The sequence below is a fragment of the Danio rerio genome, chromosome 23, assembly GCF_049306965.1.
Source record: "Danio rerio strain Tuebingen ecotype United States chromosome 23, GRCz12tu, whole genome shotgun sequence".
Lineage (NCBI taxonomy): Eukaryota > Metazoa > Chordata > Actinopteri > Cypriniformes > Danionidae > Danio > Danio rerio.
In genome coordinates, this window is record NC_133198.1 from 49877501 (window position 1) to 49892105 (window position 14605).

At 38.3% G+C, this 14605-nt stretch overlaps 1 protein-coding gene across 2 annotated transcripts in view; it reads left to right on the plus strand.

The window, feature by feature from the left end:
* abcg2a (ATP-binding cassette, sub-family G (WHITE), member 2a) overlaps positions 1–14605 on the plus strand; it is a 30585-nt gene that overhangs the window by 13860 nt on the left and 2120 nt on the right. Inside the window, exons 5-15 of one of the 2 annotated variants that reach the window (XM_073938712.1) lie at positions 62–214; positions 463–620; positions 2725–2876; positions 3825–3923; positions 4619–4869; positions 8678–8760; positions 9463–9552; positions 9862–9986; positions 11870–12024; positions 12497–12586; positions 12892–12956. In XM_073938712.1, coding sequence (XP_073794813.1) covers positions 62–214; positions 463–620; positions 2725–2876; positions 3825–3923; positions 4619–4869; positions 8678–8760; positions 9463–9552; positions 9862–9986; positions 11870–12024; positions 12497–12586; positions 12892–12956 — 1421 coding nt within the window. 2 annotated transcript variants of the gene reach the window in all.

The following is a 14605-nucleotide window of genomic DNA, read 5'->3' on the forward strand; positions in this document are numbered from 1 at the left end:
GTGGTTTTGTATGTGTGTGCGTTTGTTTATTTGTTTGTTTATTTGTGTGTGTGTGTGTCAGGATGATGTAGTGATGGGGACGCTGACGGTGCGTGAGAATCTGCGTTTCTCTGCTGCTTTACGCCTCCCGAAATCCATCAAACAGAGAGAAAAAGACGAGAAGGTGGAGAGACTGATCCAGGAGCTGGGCCTGAGCAAAGTGGCAGACTCACGGGTAAAACACACACACACACACACACACACACACACACACACACACACACACTACTCACTCTTACTGTTTACAAATTCTCACTTAATGTTACAAATATTTGCTCATTATCAGTGTTGGGTCTAATGAGTTGTGAGCTGTGCTGTGATTGGCTGCTTAGACCGAGCTGTGCTGTGATTGGCTGTTTGGACTGAGCTGTGCTGTGATTGGCTGTTTAGACTGAGCTGTGCTGTGATTGGCTGTTTGTGAAGGTGGGGACGCAACTGATTCGTGGAGTTTCGGGAGGCGAGCGGAAGAGGACGAACATCGGTATGGAGCTGATTATCGATCCGCCGGTGCTGTTTCTGGATGAACCCACGACCGGTCTGGACGCTAGCACTGCTAACTCTGTGCTAATGCTGCTGAAGAAGTGCGTTCACACTTTTACAAACTTTTATGAAATTGTTGTTTTGAAATTAAGGTAGCATGGTGGCTCAGTGGTTAGCAAGAAGGTTGCTGGTTGGGTCAGTTGGTGTTTCTGTGTGGAGTTTGCATGTTCTCCCCGTGTTGGCGTGGGTTTCCTCTGGGTGCTCCAGTTTCCCCCACAGTCCAAACACATGCGCTATAGGGGAATTGCGTAGGCTAAATTGTGTATGTGTGTGTGTGTGTGTGTGTGTGTGTGAATGAGTGGGGTCTGGTGTTTCCCAGAGATCGGTTGCAGCTGGAAAGGCTGCAAATGAAAGGCATTTGCAATGGCAATGGAAAGGGTAAAATATATGCTAGAATAGTTAGCGGGTCATTCCCCTGTGGCGACCCCTGATGAATAAAGGGAGTAAGCCGAAGGAAAATGAATGTTTTGAAATTGCTTAAATCAAGCATGGGGGAGGTCACCTGATTTCAGTAAATGAAGCTTCATTACGTCATCACTGTTTCCATAATTGAGTGTTTCCACTAGGGGGCGATCTCTGTAACACTAAAAAATAAAGTTGCACAATTTTGGAAACAGTGATATTTTTTATAATTATTTTATACCTTTTAATTCTTCGATTTACTGTTGAGGACAAAATTATTATTCTTTTTCAAACATTTCTCAAGTGATATTTAATGAATTAATTAAAATCTAACTATACGGCAAGAAACCGTATGATAAACAAGCTAAAGCACTTCCAGGATGGTTGTTTTGGCAGAATAAACTAGTCTTTAGTCTTCTACAGCAGCTGCTGATAAACCTGTCAGGCTTTATTCTGTGAAAACACCCACCGGCTGGATGTACTTTATCCTGCTTTTTACACAGCTGTTGGCCACTCAACATAAACATTACACACAAAACAATGTTCTGAGCTGTAATATGATTGTTAACTCTTTCATTAAATGCAAAGCTGACAGAAACTAAAACAGCTGATGGAGTATACCATGCACATTATTCAGACACTAGATGGAGACAAACAGTCAGGAACAGCTGATGGAGTATACACTAACCTGCACATTATTCAGACACTAGATGGAGACAGTCAGAAACAGCTGATGGAGTATACACTAACCTGCGCATTATTCAGACACTAGATGGAGACAGTCAGAAACAGCTGATGGAGTATACACTAACCTGCACATTATTCAGACACTAGATGGAGACAGTCAGAAACAGCTGATGGAGTATACACTAACCTGCACATTATTCAGACACTAGATGGAGACAGTCAGAAACAGCTGATGGAGTATACCATGCACATTATTCAGACACTAGATGGAGACAAACAGTCAGGAACAGCTGATGGAGTATACACTAACCTGCGCATTATTCAGACACTAGATGGAGACAGTCAGAAACAGCTGATGGAGTATACACTAACCTGCGCATTATTCAGACACTAGATGGAGACAGTCAGAAACAGCTGATGGAGTATACACTAACCTGCACATTATTCAGACACTAGATGGAGACAGTCAGAAACAGCTGATGGAGTATACACTAACCTGCACATTATTCAGACACTAGATGGAGACAGTCAGAAACAGCTGATGGAGTATACACTAACCTGCGCATTATTCAGACACTAGATGGAGACAGTCAGAAACAGCTGATGGAGTATACACTAACCTGCGCATTATTCAGACACTAGATGGAGACAGTCAGAAACAGCTGATGGAGTATACACTAACCTGCACATTATTCAGACACTAGATGGAGACAAACAGTCTGAAACACCAGCAGCAGACCCATATGAGTGTGTGTGAGTGTATGGATGAACATATTCACTGAGGGTGATTCTCAGTGCCTGAATGAGTCTGTGTTATTTAGTGGTTCTTATATAAGAATAACAAGCCTGATAATGTGATGACTGACCAATCAGAATCCAGTATTCCAGACAGACGTGTAATATATTTAGGATGTAATGCACTGCAGATACTAAGTTGTTGGTGTGTGTGTGTGTGTGTGTGTGTGTGTGTGTGTGTGTGTGTGGGTGGGTGGGGGTGTGTGTGTGTGTGTGTGTGTGTGTGTGTGTGTGTGTGTGTGTGTGTGTGTTCGGGTGCAGAATGGGTAACAACGGGCGCACCATCATCCTCTCCATCCACCAGCCCAGATACTCCATCTATCGACTCTTCGACAGCCTGACGCTGCTGGTGGGAGGAAAACTGGTGTACCACGGCCCGGCACAGGACGCACTCTCATACTTCAGCCAGATCGGTACACACACACACATATATACACAACTGGACAGGCGTCCACAGATACACTTCATCCAGATATGTATACACACACACAGGCACACTTGAGTCAGATCTGTATGAAAACACACACACAGCTGAACACGCTTACACACACATTCCCATACACACACAGATACAGACACACACACTTCAAACAGATTGCTAAAGCTTAGACACACACACATCATATCTGAACAGGCATAGACACACTCTTCAGTCAGAGAGACACCAAACATACATAAACACACACACACACACTCTTCAGTCAGAGAGACACCAAACATACATAAACACACACACACACACTCTTCAGTCAGAGTGACACCAAACATACATAAACACACACACACACACTCTTCAGTCAGAGAGACACCAAACATACATAACCGCACACACACACACACACACACATACACACACTTTTCATATAGATTTGTATGAAAACACACACACAGCATACACACACATTCTTTAACACACACAAACAGACACACACACTTCAGCCAGTTTGGTAAAACTCAGACACACACACACACACACACACACACACACTCTTCAGTTAGATCTGTATGAAAACACACACACACAAACACACACAAATATATACTTCGGCCAGATCTGTACAAAACACTAAACAGACATAAACACACACTTCACCCCAGATGAGTGCACACACACACACACACATAACCAATTATATACACATACACACATAGCTGAACATGCACATGCACACACACACACACACACACACACATACACACACAACTGATTATTCATATTGTTCATACTCTTACACACACACATTTCAGCTAGATAGATACAAAAACACACACACATATCTGTCTTGATGTCAGCCTCTCTCTCTCTCTCTCTCTCTCTCTCTCTCTCTCTCTCTATGTGTGTGTGTGTGTGTGTGTGTCAGGATACACCTGTGAGCCTCATAATAACCCTGCTGATTTCTTCCTGGATGTGATCAATGGAGACTCCAGTGCTGTGACGCTCAACAAGCTCTATGAAGAGGGTATGATCTCACACACACTTCCCTTCCCTTCACACACATCATCATCATCATCATCATCATCATCATTCTGAGCGCTTCTCTGACTCGCCAGGTATACCTGAGGAGCGGTGAGGTAGATCGCTGCTGTCAGGAGGGAGAAGTCAAGAGTTTTGAGATTAAAAAGTTGCTGTTCTCAAAAATGTCCTCAGTCTCAGTGTAATCTGTTTCTTCATGATGCTGAGATCACATCAGTTCTGCTGGAGTCTGATTGGCTGATCATCACTCTCAGGTGTTTGGTTATTGTCAGATAAACGCACAGCTGAAGTAGTTCCGGCAGGTTTAGAGCGCATTACAGCTCTATATCTCTCCACTGTATAAATATATATATATATAACAATCAGAACTTTATTTCATTTTCTTTTTAGCTTAGTCCCTTTATTCATCAGGGATCGCCACAGTGGAATGAACCACCAACTATTTCAGCATATGTTTTACACAGCAGATGCCCTTCCAGCCGCAACCCAGTACTGGGAAACACCCATATACACTCATTCACACACACACTCATACACTACGGCCAGTGTAGTTGATCAGTTCCCCTACAGCGCATGTGTTTGGACTAGAAACCGGAGCACCCGGAGGAAACCCATAGTGCTTACTTGTGTGTGGGCATGCATGTATACATTTATATGTGTGTGTGTGTGTGTGTGTGTCAGTAGTAGACCAGGATCAGCTGAGCTCGTCTCTGAAGGGTATCGAGGACCGTCTGGTGGAGGAGTATCAGCGCAGCTCCATCTTCCAGCAGACACACGCTGATCTGCAGCGCATCGTTCAGGGTCAGGATTACAGCACGCGGCCCAAATCCAGAACCATCACCTACAGCACCTCCTTCTGCCATCAGTTCCACTGGGTGCTCAAGAGGACCTTCAGGAACCTGATGCTCAACCCACAGACCTCCGTCGCTCAGGTCACAGGCACAGGACATGGACATTTAACACACACACACACACACACACACACACACACACACACACACACACACACACACACACACAAACACACACACACAGCTGAAGTCAGAATTATTCGCCCTCCTGTAAATGTATGATTGTTTCTCAGATATTCCCCAAATGATGTCTGTCAGATTGAGGAAATGTTGACAGTGTTTCCTCTAATATTTGTTCTTCTGGAGAAAGTCTGATTTGTTTTATTTGGGCTAGAATAAAATCAGTGTTTAATAGTTTTAAACTCATGTTAAGGTAAATATTATTGGCCCCTTCAGCAATATTAGTGTTGGATTGTCTCCAGAATAAACCACTGTTATACAATGACTTGCCTAATTACCCTAACTTTACCCTAATTACCCTAGTGAAGCCTTTACATGTCACTGTAAGCTGAACACTAGTGTCTTGAAGAATATCTAGTCTAATATTATTTACTGTCATCATGACAAAGGAAATAAATCAGTTATTAGAGATGAGTTATTAACACTGTTATGATTAGTGTTGGAGAAATCTGCTCTCTGTTACACAGAAATTGGGGAAAAATATACTGGAGGGCTAATAAGCTTGCCGACGGCCAATAGACATCACGATCACGAAAAATACACACTCAGGCCCCGTTTACACGAATACATCTTAGTTTTAAAATGGCATTTTAGAATGAAAACAATCTACGTCCACATTGGCGTTTCGCTTAGCATTTCTGAACAGCCCCTGAGCAGAAACGCACATCATGTGACCACACACGTACACACAGGCATGCGCTGCGGCGTACATGCTCGTCTGAGCTCCAGCAGTCAGCGGGTGCTTTGAGCACAAAACCCCAGAGAGCAGTGCAGGTCGGACAGTTCATCAAGGATGTAGCGCTGGATGGCGATTCACTATAGTTGTTAAAGGTGACATTTAATTAATCTTGTCTCTATCTAACGACTCTTCGTCATTGAAATCTATCAGATAACACGTCACAGCGTCAGCACACTGCTTCACTCTTTTGCTTTCACTTTTGTCAGGCCCGGATTAAGAACTCAGGGGCCCCTGGCCACATTGTCTTGTAAGGCCCCCTACCTAGCCGCACCCCTATAGTTGAATTAAAAAAATAGGAATAATGTAATAATTTTAAAATAAAATGAATCTATAATTTGTTTGCCACATATTTAAATAAATTATATATGGTACATATGTATTTATAGTCTACAAAGATTTAACTTATTTTTCAAAGCATTGAATAAAAATACTAATAAAACGATTATATATAAAACTATAGTGTATGTATATTAGGGGTGTAACGATACACTCAGCTCACGATACGATGTGTATCACGATATAATGTTCACGATTCGATATGTATCACGATATTTTGAATAAAAATTGAAAATTAAACTGAAATGCAAATTTTACCAAGTAAACTATTTTTTATGTATTTCTTTTGTTTCAACTTGTTAAACTGAACCTTCTTTAAGAAAATAAATGAAACAGGCCTGTCTCTGGATAATAAAACAATTTAAAAACTTCTTAAAAATATTATTGAAATGACAGAGACAAAATTAAGTAAAGGTGCAAAAAAATAAGCTTTCTATTCAATTGAATTTAACAGTAAGAGCTTAAGGCTTTGCTTGGTCACTTGCGGTTTTTGGTGTGTGCAAAAAAAAATCCACATTTCCAGGTATTTAATTCATATTTAATTAAATTCATTTAGAGATATCTCTAATTACAATTGTGACTAGTCAAAACTCATTTAGAGATATCTGCAAATATTTTTCAATGGAAGTCAATGGAGGAATATGACTAGTCATAATATATTTGCAGATATCTCCAATCTGATTTCGTACTAGTACAATTGTAATTGCAGATATCTCTAATTGTCATTCTGACTAGTCGAATTATAATTATGACTAGTCAAAATATAATTAGAGATATCTCTAAATATATTTATGGATAGTCAGAACAAAGGTTTACATGCTAAAACGGCTTGCCATATGCGCGCGTCTATCATCCGCCCTCTGTAGTAACAGCTCACGGTCAGCTCACGTCATGTGTGATTTTGCGGCGGGAACATTATATGAAGACAGAATGATATTTTAGGGTGAATTGTACCTTATAATTACAGTATGTGACTCTTTCAACACCATTAGGAGGTATCCCTGTCGCTGTGCAAAGTATGTAAATCACTGTGAAGACTTTAAAACTTAGGATGTTTGACCCAGTATGCGTGTCAAAAAGCGGACGAGTCTAAAGCGATGACTGTACAACCCAAATGTTGCCAGACGTCTGATTTTGAGAGGATGGGCCATCCTCTATTTCAGCTCCACTCATCTTGGTCTGCTAACTTGCAACAGCAGGTGGAACGTAGCTCACGTGCAAACAGCTCAACTAATAAGAGAAAACAGCCGTCATATCGTAATCAAATCGTCATAACGCCACGATGCAAATTGTGACATTTTTGCATCGCAATAAATCGTACAACGATAAATCGTTACACCCCTAATGTATATAATTTTTTTTAAAAGGGTATTGCTTTTACAAACTTATAAAGCAAATTTTATGTTTCCTTCCTGTTAAAAATAAATATGTTTCCAATCTGATATGTAGTGGAAAAAAGTAGCACGAGTTCAACAGATGGTGGATTCAAACCGAGTTGATGGTCAATCTCGTCAAAAGGTGTTGCTGTGCGCTTTACGAGGTGCGCCACTCAGGCTGTATAGTTGGCTCGCTCTTTACTCCTCTTGTCTCTGTCAATCAGACATCGATGTGCGCAAGCTGTGAATAGCTTATTATTAGCTTATTACATGCGCTATTTGCAATTAGCCTAAAAAGACACTCCGAAATAGTCTTTTTTTTTTCTCCCCCCTCGCAGGGGCCCCTAGTGCACACGAGCCCCTGGGCCTGTGCCCATAAGGCCCATTGGTTAATCCGGCCCTGACTCTTGTACTCAGACATTTTAGTGTAAACCTCAGACACTGTTGGCTTGTTGCTGTTTCTGCACCTTTTTTACCAGACTAGTTTGAGGACGCCATTATAAGGGCACAGATCACTCTGCCTATTCATGCCAGAGTCCTGCGGGAAAAGTGATTGACAGGCCGTTTGTGTGTCCCTTATCTATATTGATTTATGATTAGTTACTATGACCATTTATTTGAAGCTGCTTTGACACAATCTACATTGTAAAAGCGCTATACAAATAAAGCTGAATTGAATTAGGTTATGTGTAGGCCCACACGCAATCTGTGTGCGCAGAAATCCGCAGATTTCCACACATTTTTAGCCCATCATTGAGTCTATGTATTTGCTTGTGTAAATTTATCTTTATGTAAATTAATTTCACTAATATTATTGTAATGTAATCATAGTAATATTAAAATGTTTACATGATTTGTTTGCAATACAGTTTGTAGAGTATATATTCTGTCTTTTAGTAGATATATAGCGGACTTGCTTTGTTTACCAATGAAGTGGATCTAATTGGATTTGCATTGTAAACATTAAATACAAGTTAAAAATGTTTTTTTTATATTATATGTTAAGTTTTTAGTTATGATACACCTAAAATCATTCCACATAAATCTGCATGTTTTTGCAAAATGTTCGGCAGAAATAGCAAAAAATGTTCATCACCATCGTCCATCGCCATGTTTCACATTATACATCATACAATGCCAAATTGGTCGACATCGCCCAGCCCTAAGGACTGATAATTCTGACATCAGCTCTATATGCACAAGCTGACGTGTGTGTGTGTGTTTATTTAAAAGCTCATATTTGTGTATTAATGTGCAGATTGGTGTGATGATTTTTCTGGCTCTGGTGGTTGGAGCCATATTCTTTGGAGTGGCGGAGAATTCAAGCGGAATTCAGAACAGGTGTGTGTGTGTGTGTGTGTGTGTGTTTTCGCGTGCGTGTGTGCATGCGTGTGTGTTTGTGTGTGAATGCATGCAAGTTTGTGTGTGTGTGCATGTGTCTGTGTCTTTGTAAACGTAGAACTGTGTGTACCTGTATGTGTGTTTATATATGTATGCGTGTGTCTCTGTGTGTATATATATGCGTGTCTGTGTCTGTGTTTGTGTGTATATGTGTGTTTTTTTACAGTATTTCCTCTAATGTTTGTTCTTCTGGAGAAAGTCTGATGTGTTTTATTTCGGCTAGAATAAAAGCAGTGTTTAATAGTGTTAAACTCATGTTAAGCTCAATATTATTCGCCCCTTCAGCAATATTAGTGTTGGATTGTCTCCAGAACAAACCACTGTTATACAATGACTTGCCTAATTACCCTAACTTTACCCTAATTACCCTAGTGAAGCCTTTACATGCCACTTTAAGCTGAACACTAGTGTCTTGAAGAATATCTAGTCTAATATTATTTACTGTCATCATGACAAAAAGAAAATAAATCAGTTATTAGAGATGAGTTATTAACACTGTTATGATTAGAAATGTGTTGGAGAAATCTGCTCTCCGTTACACAGAAAAATGGGGAAAAATAAACAGGGGGGTGAATAATTCTGACTTTAACTATATATATATTTGTGTGTGTATGTGTGTGTGTGTGTGTGTGTTTGTTTCAGGATGGGGGCTCTGTTCTTCATCACCACTAATCAGTGCTTTAGCTCTGTTTCAGCAGCTGAACTCTTCATCGCAGAGAGGAAACTGTTTGTGTAAGTTTTTCAAATACTATAAAAATTAAGGATTTTCACAAAGTTTAGTTGCATTAACGGCTCTTAAACATCCTGAATGACTAATTCTGTGTTAATTATCTAAACTAATCTCTTTTCTTGAGTGAAAAGCATTGATTAAATGTATTAATGTAAACTAAAGAATTATTCCAGGTCACATGAACAATAATAATGTATAATGATTAGTAGTTAACGTAATTAACAGGATTATTGTTATAATCTAAACAGAATAGTTTTGTCGTGTGCATCTGTAGAGTGTGTTTGACAGATGTTGTGTGTTTGTCTGCTCAGACATGAGTACATCAGCGGATACTACAGAGTGTCTGTCTACTTCCTGTCCAAGATCCTGTCCGACATCCTGACGCTGCGCACCATTCCAGCGGTCATCTTCAGCTGCGTGGCTTACTTTATGATCGGTCAGAGAATAACACAATCCTTATTCCATATTTATCACACCATCAAACCAACATTATTCAGACACATTCAATAATTCTCACTTTAGTTTTGAAAAGAGATGCACATACACTTTTTTTTCATGATACAGATACCTGATACTTATTCTAATACCAATACTTATACAGATACTAATACCGATACTAATACTGATATATACCATAAAACCAATATTGACATAAATAATGATACATTACCAATATCAATACAGAGACCAAACATATGCCACTAACAATGTAGATAGGAATACAGATATTGATAGCAATACTTATAAAAATACTAATACCAAAACCGATATCCACACTAATACAAATAATACAAATATCGATACAAAAACTGAAACTAGTACCCATGCTCATAAGAATGCTGATATCATTACCGATATCTATACCAAACTCAATACCAATATTAAAACTGATACCAATACTGATAGCAAAACAATACCATTACTGATATCAGTATAAATGCAGAGACAAATAACTATACCAGTACCGATATCAATACTGATAACAATACAAGGGTTAATACAAATACCACTACCAATATGGATAAGAATACAGATATCGATATCAATACAGATAAAAATACTGATACAAATATGATAATATCAAGATAAATACCATTATTAATACAAATACTGATACCAATACTGATAGTAAAACAATACCAAAACCGATATCAGTATAAATACAGATACTGATACAAATACTGATAAGAATACCAATATAATACCAATATTGTTTTTGGTATTGTATTTTATTCAGTATTTGTATCAGTAGTTATAATGGTTAAGGTTTAATATTATTATTCTGATCAGTATTGGTATCAGTATTATGTACCAATATGAATAAAACAGCACTAATCATGGTATTGATATTGTTTTGCTATTAGTGTTTGTATCGGTAATGGCATTCATACTGATGTAAACACTTAGCAAACATAGCAAAACAATACCAATATCTGTATAAATACTGATACTAGTACTGATAAGGTTGCTGATACCAAAAAACAAACAAACAAAAAAATACAAATACTGAATCCTACATGATACTGATACCGATATCGGTATAAATACTGATAAGGTTGCTGATACCAAACCAATACGAATAAAAAAAAACTAAAAACAATACAAATACTGAATCCTACATGATACTGATAACGATATTGGTATAAATACTGATACTAGTACTGATAAGGTTGCTGATCCCAAACCAATTTGAATATAAAATCCAACACAAATACTGAATCCTACATGATACTAATACCGATATCGGTATAAATACTAAAAATAGTACTGATAAGATTACTGATACTAAACCAATACGAATAAAAAAAACAATACTGAACAATACAAATACTGAATCCTACATGATACTAATACCGATATTGATGAAAATACCAATACAAATACTGATTCCCATACAATACTGATATCGATATAAATACTGATACTAATACTAGTAAGGATGCTGATACCAAACTGATACCAATGTAAATACCAACACAAATACTGAATCCTACACTATACCAATTCCAACATCAGTATAAATACTAAAACTGTTATTGATAAGGATGCTGATACCAAAATGATACCAATAAATACCAATACAAGTACTGAATTCTATACAATACCAATACCGATATTGGTATAAATACTGATACCGATACGAATAATGACACCAATATCGATACCGATATCAATACCAGTGCTGATACCAATCCAAAAACTGATAACCATACTTTTTTAGATGCGTCAATTTTCCAAATATGGCAATGAGACTGAATAATTTTAGGATAGCTTCTCTGTAATTATGGTGTGTGTGTGTGTGTGTGTGTGTGTGTGTAGGACTGAAGCCGGCGGCTGAGGCTTTCTTCATCTTCCTGTTCTCCATCATCATGGTGTCGTATACAGCCACCGCCATGACTCTAGCCATCTCTGCTGATCAGACGGTCGTAGCCATCGCTAACATCTTCATGACCATCAGCTTTGTCTTCATGATGGTCAGCAGCATGCACACACACACACACACGCACACGAGCACACTTTATTCTGACAAAAGCACTGCTAACTGCAGGACAACAAAAAAGGAAATGCTATTTTTATTTTAATATTAATATTTAATACATTATTTTTTTTATTTATTTAATTTATTTCTCAATTTAATGGCCATAATTAATTCTTTACTGATTATGACTGTAATTATTTACAGTATTATCATATTTATAGTATTTAGTATTTATAGTATTGTCATTTTTAATCATTAATTGATTTCTTGTTTAATAAAATCACATATACATATAAAAATGTATGCTAAAATATTAATGAAATCAAAGAAATATTGGTATAATTGTGCCACAAATTAACAACATACAATACATAATAAACTGTAATTGTGTGTGTGTGTGTATGTGTGTGTCTCTGTGTGTGTGTGTATGTGTGTGTCTGTGTGTGTGTGTGTGTGTGTGTTCCCAGATCTTCTCTGGTCTGCTGGTGAATCTGCCCAGTGTTGCTACCTGGTTAAACTGGTTGAAGTACTTCAGTATTCCTCGATACGGCCTCTCTGTGAGTCTCACACACACTCACATCCACACTTCTACACACTTACACTCACGCACACACACACAGTCCCACATAGATACACACTCTCACACATACACACAAAATCCGTGAGTGTGTATGGGTGTTTCCCAGTACTGGGTTGCAGCTGGAATAGCATCCGCTGTGTAAAACTTATGCTGGATAAGTTGGCGGTTCATTCCGCTGTGGTGACCCCTGATTAGTATAGAGACTGAGCAAAAAAAAATGTATGAATGAATCACATCTGTACATCATAACAATGTGTGTGTGTGTGTGTGTGTGTTTCTCAGGCTCTGCAGATAAACGAGTTTACAGGTCTCTTCTTCTGTGACAACAGGAACAACAGCGGCAGTGTGTGAGTGAAAAATAAACTGTATTATGATGTGTGTGTGTGTGTGTGTGTGTGTGTGTGTGTGTGTGTGTGTGTGTGTGTGTGTGTGTGTGTGTGTGTGTGTTATAATGTAGTCTGAGTGTCTCCTACATTATGAACATGTCAAATATGCACCCTGATTTCTGTGCTCTTGTTTAATAAGCGGCTCTAGTAAATGATCAGGTTCATTAAAGTGTTTGTATTTTTCTCAAATGTTAGTTATAAAAGAAGCCGCCTGTGTTGTGTAAATGTGGTGTAAAACTTCCGTCTTCTTTTGGTCATTATGACATATGTACATTTAACCTTTTTTGTTCTTAAAATGTAGCGTGTTTTTCCTCCACTCATGGCTTTATTCTCAAAATTGAAAGCATTTCCAGTGTTGCCAACTATTTCCAATAGCTAAAACCTGCCCAAAAGTAGCTAAATGTTGCCAGATGACGTCACATACTAATTTGCATATCAGTGATGTCATCACATAGTATCTGACAAGCTTAAGCTGTCATGTCTCTACTCTCTGTGTACTATATTTTATGTAAACATTAAATCCAGATGCACAATAAATAGGTTCTTATTAATGTATTACTTTGCGTGATGATGAGGTCACTGCGTAATCACAACTCAAAACTTTATCTTTATGTAGTATACAAAATAATTCATGTTATCCCAAACTGACTGGCCCTCTCACAAAAACATTATTTGAAATATGTCCATTTAGACGTGTATGAAAATAGAGTTGGTGAAGCAGTGGCGCAGTAGGTAGTGCTGTCGCCTCACAGCAAGAAGATCGCTGGGTTGCTGGTTCGAGCCTCGGCTCAGTTGGCTTTTCTGTGTGGAGTTTGCATGTTCTCCCTGCGTTCGCATGGTTTCCCTCACAGTCCAAACACATGCGGTATAGGTGAATTGGGTAGGCTAAATTGTCCGTAGTGTATGGGTATGAGTGTGTGTGTGTGTGAGTGTGTGTGTGGATGTTTCCCAGAGATGGGTAAGGGCATCCGCTGTGTAAAAACTTGCTGGATAAGTTGGCGGTTCATTCCGCTGTGGCGACCCCGGATTAATAAAGTGACTAAGCCGACAAGAAAATGAATGAATGCATGAGTGAAAATAGAGTTGACTATTTGTAAAATACAGACACTTTTTGATACGATTTTTTTATTTTTGACTATAACACTGATCGTGAACAGCTACATCCTTTTCAACAATCACAGCTTGTGTACTTAAAATAACACATTTGTGAAAGTGACAAAAATAATAGCATTATTTCAGTTTATTGCTAACTAAATTACCAGCAATTATACGTAACAAATATCAGTGAATTAACTGTTAAGAAAACAATCTGAGCTAGCATTTTACTGTAGTGAAGCCTGCAGCCGCTGCTCTTTTGAGTCACTTTTTAAAAATTGCTAGAAGTAACCAAACGAATGTTAAAAATCGCTGAATTTGTTGCTATGTGCTTTTTGAAAAATAGTTGCTAGGGTCGTATGAAAAGTTGCTAAATCTAGCAACTAAACTGCTATGTTGGCAGCACTGAGCGTTTCTTAATTTTTTTTTAAATACAGGTTTTCTTCCCAGAATCATAACTATTTTCAAAATGTGAAATTATTCATTTATTTTATTCATTCATGAAACGTTTTATC